At 45.0% G+C, this 13,014-nt stretch overlaps 1 protein-coding gene across 2 annotated transcripts in view; it reads right to left on the reverse strand.

Moving 5' to 3' along the window:
* Nucleotides 1-13,014, reverse strand: part of PCNX2 (pecanex 2) — a gene marked incomplete at its 5' end in the record, with an annotated part of 272,510 nt that overhangs the window by 82,327 nt on the left and 177,169 nt on the right. For both annotated transcript variants that reach the window (XM_082673815.1, XM_082673816.1), the window contains 2 exons: nucleotides 3,181-3,310; nucleotides 8,658-8,766. In XM_082673815.1, the coding sequence (XP_082529941.1) occupies nucleotides 3,181-3,310; nucleotides 8,658-8,766 (239 nt within the window). The remainder of the gene's footprint in view (nucleotides 1-3,180; nucleotides 3,311-8,657; nucleotides 8,767-13,014) is intronic.

A 13,014-nucleotide genomic window follows, 5' to 3' on the forward strand; every position in this document is an offset into this window, starting at 1 on the left:
TCCCACCGCGGGCTTCTGAGACAGTGGGACCTGGTGCTGTGTCTGCGGAATCAACCAGGGAGCAGGTTAGTTAGGTGGGCAGAGGATACGTTTGTCACCAGCCCCCAGTGAGGAGTGGCGTTGGAGGACAAAAAGTCTGCAGATTTCAAGACAGCCCAGGCTGGGGAAAACAGACGGGCCAGAGTCACCAGGTAGCTGGTGATTTACTTATCGGTTCCATAGAGTATGAAAACGGTTCCGTTACGGTACAGGGCTCGCTGGAGACTTGCAAAAACCAAAGGCAGCTTAGGAGGTTTGGAAGAAAAATCAAAGGACTGGAAAGTGAAGGAGCAGGGGTGGAAAGGAAGAGGAGGCCAGGAGAGGGGATGGCAAGTGCCCCCTCATCACACCCCCAGGGTGGGGCTGGCGACCATGGCACCCACTGGCAGATCGTGGTCACTGTCGTGAGAGGGGAGAATATCTCTCAGTCAGTGGTGGGACGGCGAGTAAACACTCAATTACCCTAACAACTGCTTCTCTGTATCGGACTGAAAAGAAATGGTAGGAGCAGCTACAGAGACACTCACAAATAAGAACAGGAAAAGTCATTAGTGTTTGAAATAAAAACCAACAGTTTCAGATACAGAGAATGGGCTTTCCAGAGGGCTTGCAGGGATCCAGATGAGATTTCCTGCCATTTCCTTTCCTGGTACCCACCACTCTTACTGTCCTGAATTCCATCACTGATCTTTTTTTTTTTTTTTTTGGCGGTACGTGGGCCTCTCACTGTTGTGGCCTCTTCCGTTGCAGAGCACAGGCTCCGGACGCGCAGGCTCAGCGGCCATGGCTCACGGGCCCAGCCGCTCCGCGGCATGTGGGATCCTCCCGGACTGGGGCACGAACCCGTGTCCCCTACACTGGCAGGCAGACTCTCAACCACTGCGCCACCAGGGAAGCCCCATCACTGATCGTTTAAGCAGATGATCACAGGGCTCTGTATTCTGAGCTTAAACACAAGTTGACAAGAGGCTTCCAGCTGGCTGCGTTCGGCATCAGCGTCTCTCCCCACCCCTCAGTGGGACTGAACATTTTCCCCACCTTGGCTCCTTCAGAGAGACCTAGGAAAGGCAGGATGTCCTTATGCGTTGCCACAGCCTCTGCTGTCCCCTTCTCATCCTAGCACAGCCGACCAAAGCCCCGACATGCAACGGAGTGCTACACTGGGGGAAAGAATGGATCACAACATCACCAATTCTTTGTGAGACTGAATAAGGAAACACTCCAGTAGCCCAGACTTATAAGTAACCCACGTAAACTGACAATTCAGACCTCGGGGTACGGTGCCGAGCAGGTAGCTGAATCTCGGCGGGGAGGAGGCTAAATAAGAAAATCCCAAACTTGCGTTGCACAGGCGTTAGGATGTCTCCCCTCAGTAAAAGCGTCTCACAAAGATTTCTCCATTCCCCTTTCTACTGGGGAAGCTTCACACCCCCTCCAGCTCAAAGGGGATGCGATTTGCTTATCAACTTCTCCCCCCCCCGCCCGCCAAAAAAACTGGTTCCTAACTTCTCTGAGAATAGGAGACAAAAAGAAATCTTTTGTGTTACAGAGCACGTTTAAAATATCTTGCACTTTCTTGCATAGTTAAAAGCACATGAGATTGCCACACTTCTTATTCACAAGCGTTTGCACTTTCCAGAAGTGCGATTTTTAAGAGCTCCACAAAGGTTCCCCCAAATTGTTTTCTCCTTAAAAAGCATAAAGACAAGCCAGCGCTGGTGGTTTTCTTTTCCTTCTGACTCTGTAAATACGCACCGCATCTCTTTAGACAAATGCCAAAGAGGACTCTTGTTTACGTGCATATTTCAAGACGGCTTCACTCGTAGAGCAAAAAGCCCACCTCTCTTAAAAGATGAGGAATCCGTGGGACACACAAGGGGCCTTCCCCACCTCTTGGTGGTCTCCCAGCACTGGCTTACCTTGGGGTGCTCCGGTTTGGTTGGATTTCCCCAGGACCCATAAATGTGAGGTCCTGGGGATGGGATACCTGTTAGCATGGGTCAGGTGGGGACAGGGTTTCCAGGCAGGGCAGTCAGAGAAGAATCCCACCAGCGCAGGCCAGCATGATGCTTACTTTGTTCTAGGTGCTTTAGGTCTATTAACTCGTATTCTCCCCACAAGGCTGTGAAGTAGGCCTTATTCCTTTGCCCCCATTTTACAGAAGAGGAGAGAGGCCTTGAGGTCACCAGCATCGAGGGGGGAGGCGAGGTGTGAGCCCAGGCAGGCTGGCGGCCCAGGCTGTGTTTTCATCACGACGCCCTACCACCTGCCCCAGAAGGACGTGCATCTTCCGTGCACATAAACCATCTAACCACACAGATCTCCTAACTTAACGCTGGCCTCTGTGAGACGTGAAGGGCGCATTGTAAAGTGGCAGAGCGGCAGAAAAGGTAGACACGTTACAGAAGATGGATTAGGGCTTGGACACAATAGCCCAGATATGGCTAGTAAATTAGGGCAGATGAGATCTGCAACGGAAGACGATCCCAGCTGGAGACAGGCTGGCCCGCCCCACCTCCTCCTCTGGCTGTTCTCAGGCCCTCCCCCGACAAATCATTAACAACTCTTGAAAGTTACTCAGTTACCCATCACTCCTCCCTCCCCACCACTCCTGAAAAAATCACTGCCCTCGCTCCATCACTGTTTGCTTGAGGAAATTCATGACTGACTGGTCTAAACAGTCAAGACAGAGTGCAGAAATCATCTTCTACAAGTTTAATGATGCTCAGAAAAAATGGTATGCTCTCCTGTGTTGAGCTGCGACGCAGGTACACTTGTACATGACATGTATATTTCAAAGGCCCACAGAAGGGAGCCGTGCCCCCCAGGGGTAATCTCACCTCGGCTCCTGAGACAACCTCTCTGAGGGCAACTGCTGAGAGTGGGTGGTGATATCTCACTTTCCTTCACAACTGGTGAAACCTAGACTAGTACCTGACTGCAAATTTGCCATCGGTCAGGCTTGGTCCAGAGCCTGGAAGCCCCCGTGCTGAGTGGATAACTGGGTGGGTGGAGGGAGTTTGCTAGGGCTGCCCCACAGGAGGGCAAAGCATGAAGCCTGGACTTTTCATAGAAAAGGTCAAGGAGCATCCTGAACATGAATCCTAGGAAAGCAAGTCAGCAACGATTTTAGGATCTTACTTGTAGTTTTTCTCCCAGAATTTCACTGGCCTGACATACGATGTGATAAAAATGACACTCCCAAGAAACGGGCTCAGTGGAGTAGAAAAGATCGACGTGGCAAACGCCTGAAAGAAAAGCATGGCGGAATCTGAGGATTTTGAGTTAAGGAAAAAAAAGAAGTGTTCATGATTATTCTTCCACATAGTATTTGCGATTTTGACTAGTTTATATGAAAGCCATTTTCTCACCAAGGAAAGAAAGAAGGGCCTACCCGTGATCTCTCTATGTACATATTTGGAAATATAAAACTTTCAATAATATCCTGCTAGGTCTCATTTCACCCCCATGAAAACCAAATGATTCTCATAAAAATCCCAGCAGTCTCAGCATGATTCGTGGCAAAGATTTAATATCTAAGATTTGAAAAAAACAGTTTCTTTTTACTGAGATATTGTTAGCTGAACCAAACATACTGTGGTACATTCACTAAGGTATCAAGCAGCTTTATAAATAATTAAAAGTAAATTACACTTGGAAAGTAAATAAATAGCATTGTTTGGGAAGATAGCATCTCTATTCCTCAAAGAATCTTTTCCCACTATTCAAAAATATGTATCTTTTTTATCATACACTGAACACCAATGGCTCGATTCAACTCATGTCTGGTTTATAAGCTTAAAATGTGTACTCACGTCCCAGCATGCCGTAGGCTAAGCCACCACCCTGGCACTCGGTACGGGTTTCCCACTTCTTGGCATGCCTCAGTTTCACACACTCTGATCAGAAATGTAATTGTTCAATATAAAAATTAGTATGGCCCTCACTTTGGGCTTAAGCCCAACTAATTGATCTCTGGAAATCTGGGGGAGGTGCCAGAAGGGCTGGTCCCTCCCCAGTCTCACTCCATCGTTGGAGAACTTCTCCCGGCTGTCAATCACGGGGCCTTTGATTTGTTAAAACCAGAGGTGGCAGAGGTCAGCGGGGGGCCAGACAGCCCAGGTTTTACATATGCACATGGTTCCTTGTCCTTCAGGGTGAGGGCTGGGAGGGTTCTGCTGCAGGTCTGACCTGATCTCCTACAAGGCTGATTTTCCCACCTGGAAGGGGACGTGGCTGCACAGATGGAGGTCTTGTTTTTTAGCCCATGTTTCAAAAGTTCTGGCAGAAAGTAAGAAATGCCTAAATGTCTGTCACAGATAGGAAGATTCTGTGTTTCATTACCTACCAGAGCACGGAAGGGCTTTCCCATATTATCAGTGGCAGGGCCTAGTTATGTGATAGGGACCCTCACAGCCCCACTTCCATGTAACCGCAAAGAAGGGAGGGAGCCTTGCTTGTCTGCAGGCACTTCCCAGTGCACTTGCATAGATTCAAGCTCAGCGTTTTCCTTCAGGGGCAGCTGTGTCATTCTTTTTTCCATTTGCTATTTATTTCCAAACCTCTTCAGAAGTGAAATAACACATCCTCCATTAATAGTGTTGAACTGTCTGGGTATCAAAACGATCTCGATTGTGCTACAATTTCACTCCGATTCCTTTTATTTTGACCTGGGTTCAGATGCAGAACTCCAGAATAAGGAGCTACTGTGACATCTATCATCACCCAACAGTTTCTTCTTCATCGGGAAGCTGGAAGGATCGAAATACCTCTGCCACAGAACATACCAATGTAACTATTCCCCTTGTCACAGGAAGAAAAAAAGAACTTCATGGGAGATGCCATCGAAGGAAGGTACTGAAAACACCTGAGAAAGCAGAGCGGGGTCACAGGGGAGATTCCTGAGGAGGGTGTTGGGTGAGGGGAAGGTGACAGGGGGCACTGTGGGGTTTGCAGAAGATCCAGGACAAAGTTAAGTGGAACTGGGGCTGGGTAGGAGGCTGCGTGGGCCGGCACTGCCGTTCTTTTGGGTTCTAAGCGTTTCCCCAAAGATTACGTTATCCGTTTTTTAAATGCCAGAAACAGTTATCCAGAAATTAAGAAACGAGGAAAATACTGCTAGCCTGTAAATGAAGTTCAAATTTGGGAGGAAAGGAAATGAAGCTTCACAGGTCAGAGGTAGGGCAGAAGTGAACAGATGGCCTCAAAGGTTAGCTTATTTAGGGGAGATCAGAAAAGGAATATAGCGCTCTTGGGGAAATACGCAAGATCGTGACTGTAATGGCTAAGGCAGTCCCGAGAAACATGCAGCCTTCTTTACTTTTTGAGAGCCAAGAGGTGGGCCAAAGGGCTAGACGGTGACTCCTTAAAAAGCTTCAAGTTTACCTGAGTACACTTAAAATGAAAATATCAACGTTAATACTTAAAAAAAAATAACTGGAAGCTCGAAAGGATATACCAAATAGAGAGCGGCCTTTCCAATACGCACATTTAACAGAGCTAATACAGCTAAGTCTGTCTAATTATTAGAAAACAATGGTGTTGCATGGTCTCTACACATATTAAAAGGGTGGGCATGCCTATCTTTCCCTGGAGGTTACAAGCTCAGAAACTGACAGAGGCTACCGAGGGAGAAAACATGCTAGGACTGGAAAAAGCAATTTAATAAACAGGGCCCCGCTGGCCTGAAAGTTAATTCAATTCCAAAATGGAGCAAATTAGCCCCTTCTCAAAGCCAGGATGGAACCCACAGCTTCTTAATAGAGTGATAAACTCATTAACATTTCAAAATTAGTCAAGATCCAGGGCTGGCATTTAGGAACCTGATGGCCTTGTCTTGATGGCATATATATCTGGTTTCTTTTTTTTTTTTTTTTTTTTGTGGTACGCGGGCCTCTCACTGTTGTGGCCTCTCCCGTTGCGGAGCACAGGCTCCGGACACGCAGGCTCAGCGGCCATGGCTCACGGGCCCAGCCGCTCCGCGGCATGTGGGATCTTCCCGGACCGGGGCACGAACCCACGTCCCCTGCATCGGCAGGCGGACTCTCAACCACTGCGCCACCAGGGAAGCCCCTATATCTGGTTTCTTAAACGAGCTCATTACATTCTGCACGGTATGCTGTTGGGCCCCACATAGCAAATAGCTACCTTCACAACTGATGCAGGATGGGAAAGTGTCTCTGGGTGATGGGGTAGGGGCGCTGGAAGCCCTGGAAGCCATCACACAACTGCAGTGGTCAGGCTCCACAGCCAGCTCGAAGGGTCTATAACTTAGCAGAGGCAGGAGGTGGGTTTCACTGACGGGAACAGTTTTAGGCACAAAGCACTGGGATCGACTGTATTCTAAAACTAAATGCCCAATAAAGCCTGCATCTCAGATGTGTTCAATTTCTCACGAGAACCAGTCCGTCCATCGCGAAAGTGCTTAGATTTAACGCCCGCTGTGTTCAGTCTGAGATGGACCCCAGTGCTGCCTTTATCCTTAGCGGAGATATTAAGCGCCAGATACTATGTGCTTGTGTGTGACCCCTCGACGCACATAAAGGTCAGGTAATTGAAAGTTACAGCTTCCAGAACAGTTTTAATTCGGCTACGGAACTACAGGAGTAATTAGTATTACCGGACTCATCCAACAAGGCATAAAGGGGCCACAAGAAACGCTACAGATCTATGTGAGACCAAAGTTAGAATAAAATTGGGAACCACCACTTCAAGTTTTAAGTTCTTAGTGCAACTCCTCAACTGCAAATTTACACCCATCTCATCATTTTCATCTAATAAACAGGATTTAAATTCTAGACAGGATACCCGAGACACACACCAGAAATAAATAAAAATCCCCTCACTCTTTCATCTCGCTCTGTTTTAAGGGATTCCGTTTAGAAAAACTAAAATGACTGGCATTCTAGAAAACGTTATAGGAAAGGGGTGATACGCAAGCTCACGCTTTTGTGATCATTTTTCCTGATCCTGTTCCTCCACATAACCGTGAAACACTTTACAAATATCAGTGCAGGTCTAAGAATAGGAACACGGAACAATGCGTTGTGAGGACAGCTCTGGGTATGCTTAATAATTTAAAAAAAAATAAGTTGGAAGGACAGCATTTTAAAAAAATCTAGAATGTATTATCACAATGAATATCCCATGTCTGTTTCTATCCCTGTACCCAAAGTTGAGACCCAGGGGTTCCTTAAGAACTGTCTTCAGGAGCCTTATGCAACCTTCAGGAAAGAAAGCTCTGTTTGGCCATTAAAATCGGCTCACAGCACCCCCAGTGGATGCCAGCCAAGAACTGCGCTTCACACACATCAGTGGATGAGAATCCCAGAAAGGCTTGTGCAGATGGACATTCCAGGGTCCTCCCCGCGAAATGTGATTTTAAAAGTATGTGCTGACCCCAGGAATCTACTTTTTTAAACAAGCTCCTCCAGGGATTCTGATCTAAGGAGTCCCTGAACCACATCTCGAGAAATACAAATTCAGAAAGTATAAATTCACTGGGGGGACTTCCCTGGTGGTGCAGTGGTTAAGAATCCGCCTGCCAATGCAGGGCACACAGGTTTGAGCCCTGGTCCGGGAAGATCCCACATGCCGCAGAGCAACTAAGCCCGTGCACCACAACTACTGAGCCTGTGCTCTAGAGCCTGCAAGCCATAGCTACTGAGCCCACGTGCCACAACTACTGAAGCCCGCGTGCCTAGAGCCCGGGCTCCGCAACAAGAGAAGCCACCGCGACGAGAAGCCCGCGCACCGCAACGAAGAGTAGCTCCCGCTCGCCACAACTAGAGAAAGCCCGCGCGCAGCAACCAAAACCCAATGCGGCCAAAAATTAAAAAAGAAAAAAAAAGAATATTTCTGTTTAATCTCTCTCTCTTCAAAAGTATTCTTGATTTTTCTCTTTCTCCCTCTCTCCAAACACATCATGCAGACACACACGCACATACAATTTAGCTATCTGTGTCAAAGTGATCTTTAGAAGGAGGATGTCAAGTTGTTTTGAAGTAAATTAAAACTAATTATCTTTATGGAAACACTTCAAAATAGACAAAGAAACCAAACAAAACTACAAATGATAAAATTAGGCTCCTTGGCTAATGATAACAAAACCATAAATTTTTTTTTTGTCTTCAAAAATATTTGCGTAATTCTGTTTGTGCCCAATTCTGGGTTTTTAAACATTCCTTAAGTATAAGATAACCAAACTATATTATAATATAATGTTATATGATCGATAATAATATATCAATCCTATCCACAAAGTCTGATAACAGCAAATCAGTTTGCACTATTTTGCACAAGTCAACCAAATCATTTAAGCGGTGACTTTCCATTTAAAAGACATGATATCTTAACGGAGATCTGGTCATGGGAAACGGAAAAATCAGAAGAAATCAAGCCATGCCTGAATATGCATTAAGAAACAGGACGAGTTCCGAATTAAGAAATGTCTTTGAAGGCTAAGTACCTAAAGGGAATCCACAGTGCCTCCCCGGGTCCCCATTAAGATGTGATCTTAAAGACTTTAAAACCCTTTTACTGCCAGAGTTCAGTGAAAAGCTTGCATCGGTAAGATGTGAATCTCAGCTCGGAGGTGAAAACAGAAGCAGAAAGGATACGAGGAATTGCAAAGAGCTGAGCAAACACGTGAAATGAGGAACCCCAAGCCATCTGCCAGGGAGCCATGTAGGTCATGACGAACTGTAGCTTGTGAAGCAGGTCCCCGAGCTGAAAGCAAAAGAAGAGACAGAGATTCATCAGTGAGGACCACCACAGTGACAGCTGGGTCACAGTCAAAGTGCCTGCATTAAAGTTAGGAAGGGGCAATGAGACTATTGCTTGTCCTCTTACTCGTACCTTCCTTCGTCCCATAAGCAAGGCAGCTGTTTAAGGATATTTTCAAACAGCAACAAGATGATCAGAAGTAATGTTGTGTGGTTAATTTCACCAGGTTAATGATTTCAGCCCAGAAATATGGTGTTTCTTAGAGGAACACTCACAGCTTGGTCCTTCCTTCTTTATATTGGGTCTTTCAGGAGATTCATACAAAACCCCATCGCGATGGACATCGTTCAAGTTTTTGTGTATGGATTTCAGTTTTCCTCTTCAGCCACTCTTGCTGGAGAAAATCGCCCCATACCGCTTTGTAACATTGCAAGTTACAAAGCGCTTTAGAAGCCAAGATAGGATATGGGAGCCGTTGCATTTGCTAGACAAGCCTGCACAGGAGAAAGCTGAGTTCTGGAGAGAAGTAGTGCGTGGAGAGAAGAGACCTTATGTGGCCTAAGGATGAACATGAGGGGAAACATGCTCAGTGGTTTGCGCTGGAGATCCAGACTATGAATGTGCCAAGGAGGATGGAGAGGGTCCCCGGCTGTAGACCCCTGCTTTGTGGAGAGAAGTGACTGATGGACCCCAGATGTGAAATTCTACAGCTGTCACTGCTAGACGCAGTCAGGAAGTATCCTACCAACAAGCTTTCGGAACTTGACATTCACTCTTCATCCATAATGGAGACCTCATTTTTTTTTTTATTGAAACATAGTTGTTTTACAAAGTTGTGTTAGTTTCAGGTGTACAGTTTAAAGTGATTCAGTTATACATATATCCACTCTTTTTCAGATTCTTTTCCTATATAGGTTATTACAGAATATTGAGTAGAGTTCCCTGTGCTGTACAGTAGGTCCTTATTAGTTATCTATTTTATATATAGTAGTGTGTATATGTCAATCCCAATCTCCTACCTGTTATCCCTTCACCTTTCCTTTGGTAAACACAAGTTTGTTTTCTATGTCTGTGAGTCTATTTCTGTTTTGTAAATAAGTTCATTTGTATCATTTTTTTTTTAGATTCCACATATAAGCGATACCATATAATATTTGTCTTTCTCTGTCTGACTTACTTCACTTAGTATGATAATCTCTAGGTCCATCCATGTTGCTGCAAATGGTATTATTTCATTCTTTTTTATGGCTGAGTAATATTTCATAATAACGGAAACTTCAAATGGCATGATATGTTTGTTCCTAGGCTGGTTAGCATACGAGACAGTGAAATACATTCACCAGAGCCATGATGTGAAAAGAGAAAAAGATAGAATTCTTAATTAGGCTCAGTAGGTGTTACACAGAACATCAGAAGACCACAATGAAAAAAGACAAAGGCTGGAAAACGGGACCACTGAGGAACGGTTCAAGGAACCAAGGTAACTTAGCCTTTCAGTGAAAGGTCAGTCTTGTAAGTTTGGAACAAAAGGTGAGGTTATCCTGAACTGTTTCATGGAAGTGTCATGAGGGGAAAATGAGGCTGATTAGGATCCGCTCCAAGTCTTCCTCTCACTATTCTTGTCTCACCACATTCTCATCCATATCCTGGGTTTGGAGAATAACTGTAAACATCCTTGGACTGGCTACAGAAGATGAACCAAGGATAAATGTTCTCTCAAAGGCACAGCAAACTTGGAGTTCTTTTTTTTTTTTTAACTTGGAGTTCTTAAGAAGTGACTGGCATCTGGTTGTGTATAGAAGCCTGGGGTCTAGATGTGTCCTCTGGGGACCCTAGTCACAAACCTAGCAGGGAAGAATCGGAGGCAGAGAGAAGGGAAGGGAAGGGGGACAGAGAAAAAGAGAAAGAGGAGAGAGTGAGAGGGAGAGGAAAGAAATAGAGACAGTAGGGAGGATGAAGGGAGTATAAAAAAAAAAAAAAAGAGGGGGTGAAATGGAGGAAGATGATGTGATCGGACCAGAAGAACTGCGAAGGAATGTGAATTCTGGGAAAGAAAAACAAATGGTTTTTTTCCCAGTACCTTTTCACTTTCTTCCCTCTATCTCACTGACACCCACCAGAGACCTGATTTCAACTGGCTTCTGAGTTCTTTCAAAAAGGCCACTTCGGTTTTAATCCTGCGGTTGGTTTAAGCTTCTTGAACCCTGGATCTGGATGGGACTCCACAGCTGCCAGTGCTTTTGAGATGCTGACAGTTGAGAGAAGAGCAGTTTACTCTCTTATGTCAGCTTGAGGCTGTATCTCTTAGGTTCACATAAAGATTAGTCCTCTCCCAAACCATGGTTTGAAAGGATACAGGTACCCCAATGTTCATAGCAGCACTGTTTACAACAGCCAAGACATGGAAGCAACCTAAATGTCCATGGATAGATGAATGGATAAAGGTGTGGGGGGTGTGTGTGTGTGTGTGTGTATATATATATATATATATATATATATATATGTAAAAAATATTACTCAGCCATAAAAAAGAGTGAAATAATGTCATTTGCAGCAACACAGATGGACCTAGAGATGTTCATACTACATGAAGTAAGTCAGACAGGGAAACAAATATCATATAATATCTCTTATATGTAGAATTTTAAAAAATGATACAAATGAACTTATTTACAAAACAGAAACAGGCTCACAGACTTAGAAAACAAACTTATGGTTACCAAAGGGGAAAGTTGTGGGGGAGGGATAAATTGGGAGTTTGGGACTGACATATACACACCACTATATATGAAATAGATAACCAACAAGGACCTACTGTAGAGCACAGGGAACTCTGCCCAATATTCTGTAATAACCTAAATGGGAAAAGAATCTGAAAAAGAATAGATACATGTATCTGTATAACTGAATAATTTTGCTGTACACCTGAAACTAACACAACATTGTTAATCAACTCTACTCCAATATAAAATAAAAATTTAGAAAAATCATTCCCTACCACCTTATTTCCCACCAGTCCATAGGTGACTTGGGCAGACAGGCCTAACACAGACTCAAACTCTTTTTTTTTTTTTTTGCAGTACGCGGGCCTCTCACTATCGCGGCCTCTCCCGTTGCGGAGCACAGGCTCCGGACGCGCAGGCCCAGCGGCCATGGCTCACGGGCCCAGCCACTCCGCGGCATGTGGGATCTTCCCGGACCGGGGCACGAACCCGCGTCCCCTGGATCGGCAGGCGGACTCTCAACCACTGCGCCACCAGGGAAGCCCTGGACTCAAACTCTTGACTCACTTCTCTTAAAAGATATGATTTCCTTTAAAGGTCAATATCATTTCCATTCATTCGCACCATTAATTCAACCAGAGGAGCAGCAAGCTAATTACAAAACAGAAGACGTTCAAACACGTGACTCTAGATTCCATGGAAAGCAGAAGTCCTGAGAAGTGGGGGTGGACTCTTTTGTATTAACTTGCTCCTTTATGCCCTAACCCAACTCCATCAGGCAAATGCCTCTGGATTTGAAATATTCTAGTCACAACACTGCTAAGAATTCTTAGTCTGCTTATTAAGAATTAGTCCTGTGACTCATGCCTAGGTGAAAATTGCCAAGCATAAGCAAGATGATCTTATGTGATTTATGACCCCCTAGTTGCCCTGAAAATGAATCATGGGTTGTGGAAAGTTACTCCTGTTGGGTTTTCAGTGTATGACTATATCCTAGGAGGCTTTTAAGCCGCCTCCTGGAAAAGCCGATAAGTCGGTCCAGGCATCGCAACTACAGTCAGACAGGCAGCCCCAGGGAAAGCCTCATCTGAAAGTTTAGAGCACTAACAAGTTCAACTTTGCTGCATTATGAGTAAATGAATATATTACAATTATTTTTTGCTTAGCACAGCGACTTGTATTTACACATAAGCAAAACCAGTAATCAGACACATGTGCTCTCATGCTCTAATTGCAGCCAAGGCCCCCGGTATCTTTGCTCTTTTCCTATGTCTCTCTTGGCCTCCGTTTTTGTTTGTTTATGAACATTGTGAAGAATAAGATACAAGCTTTGTGAAAGATGTTCAATATGTAGCTCGTCAAACAGACTCTGCTGTTCTTAATCACTGAAGCCAGATCTCCCAAATGCTAGTTCTTTACATACCAATGATTCCTCCACAACTCAGTAATTTAATGATCCTCCAGGAAGCCCACCAGAAAAAGGATGTGCTGGGGATGTGTCAGATGTCAACACAGCACAGAGCATGGG

This window comes from Grampus griseus (assembly GCF_964374135.1).
Source record: "Grampus griseus genome assembly, chromosome: 16".
Classification (NCBI taxonomy): domain Eukaryota; kingdom Metazoa; phylum Chordata; class Mammalia; order Artiodactyla; family Delphinidae; genus Grampus; species Grampus griseus.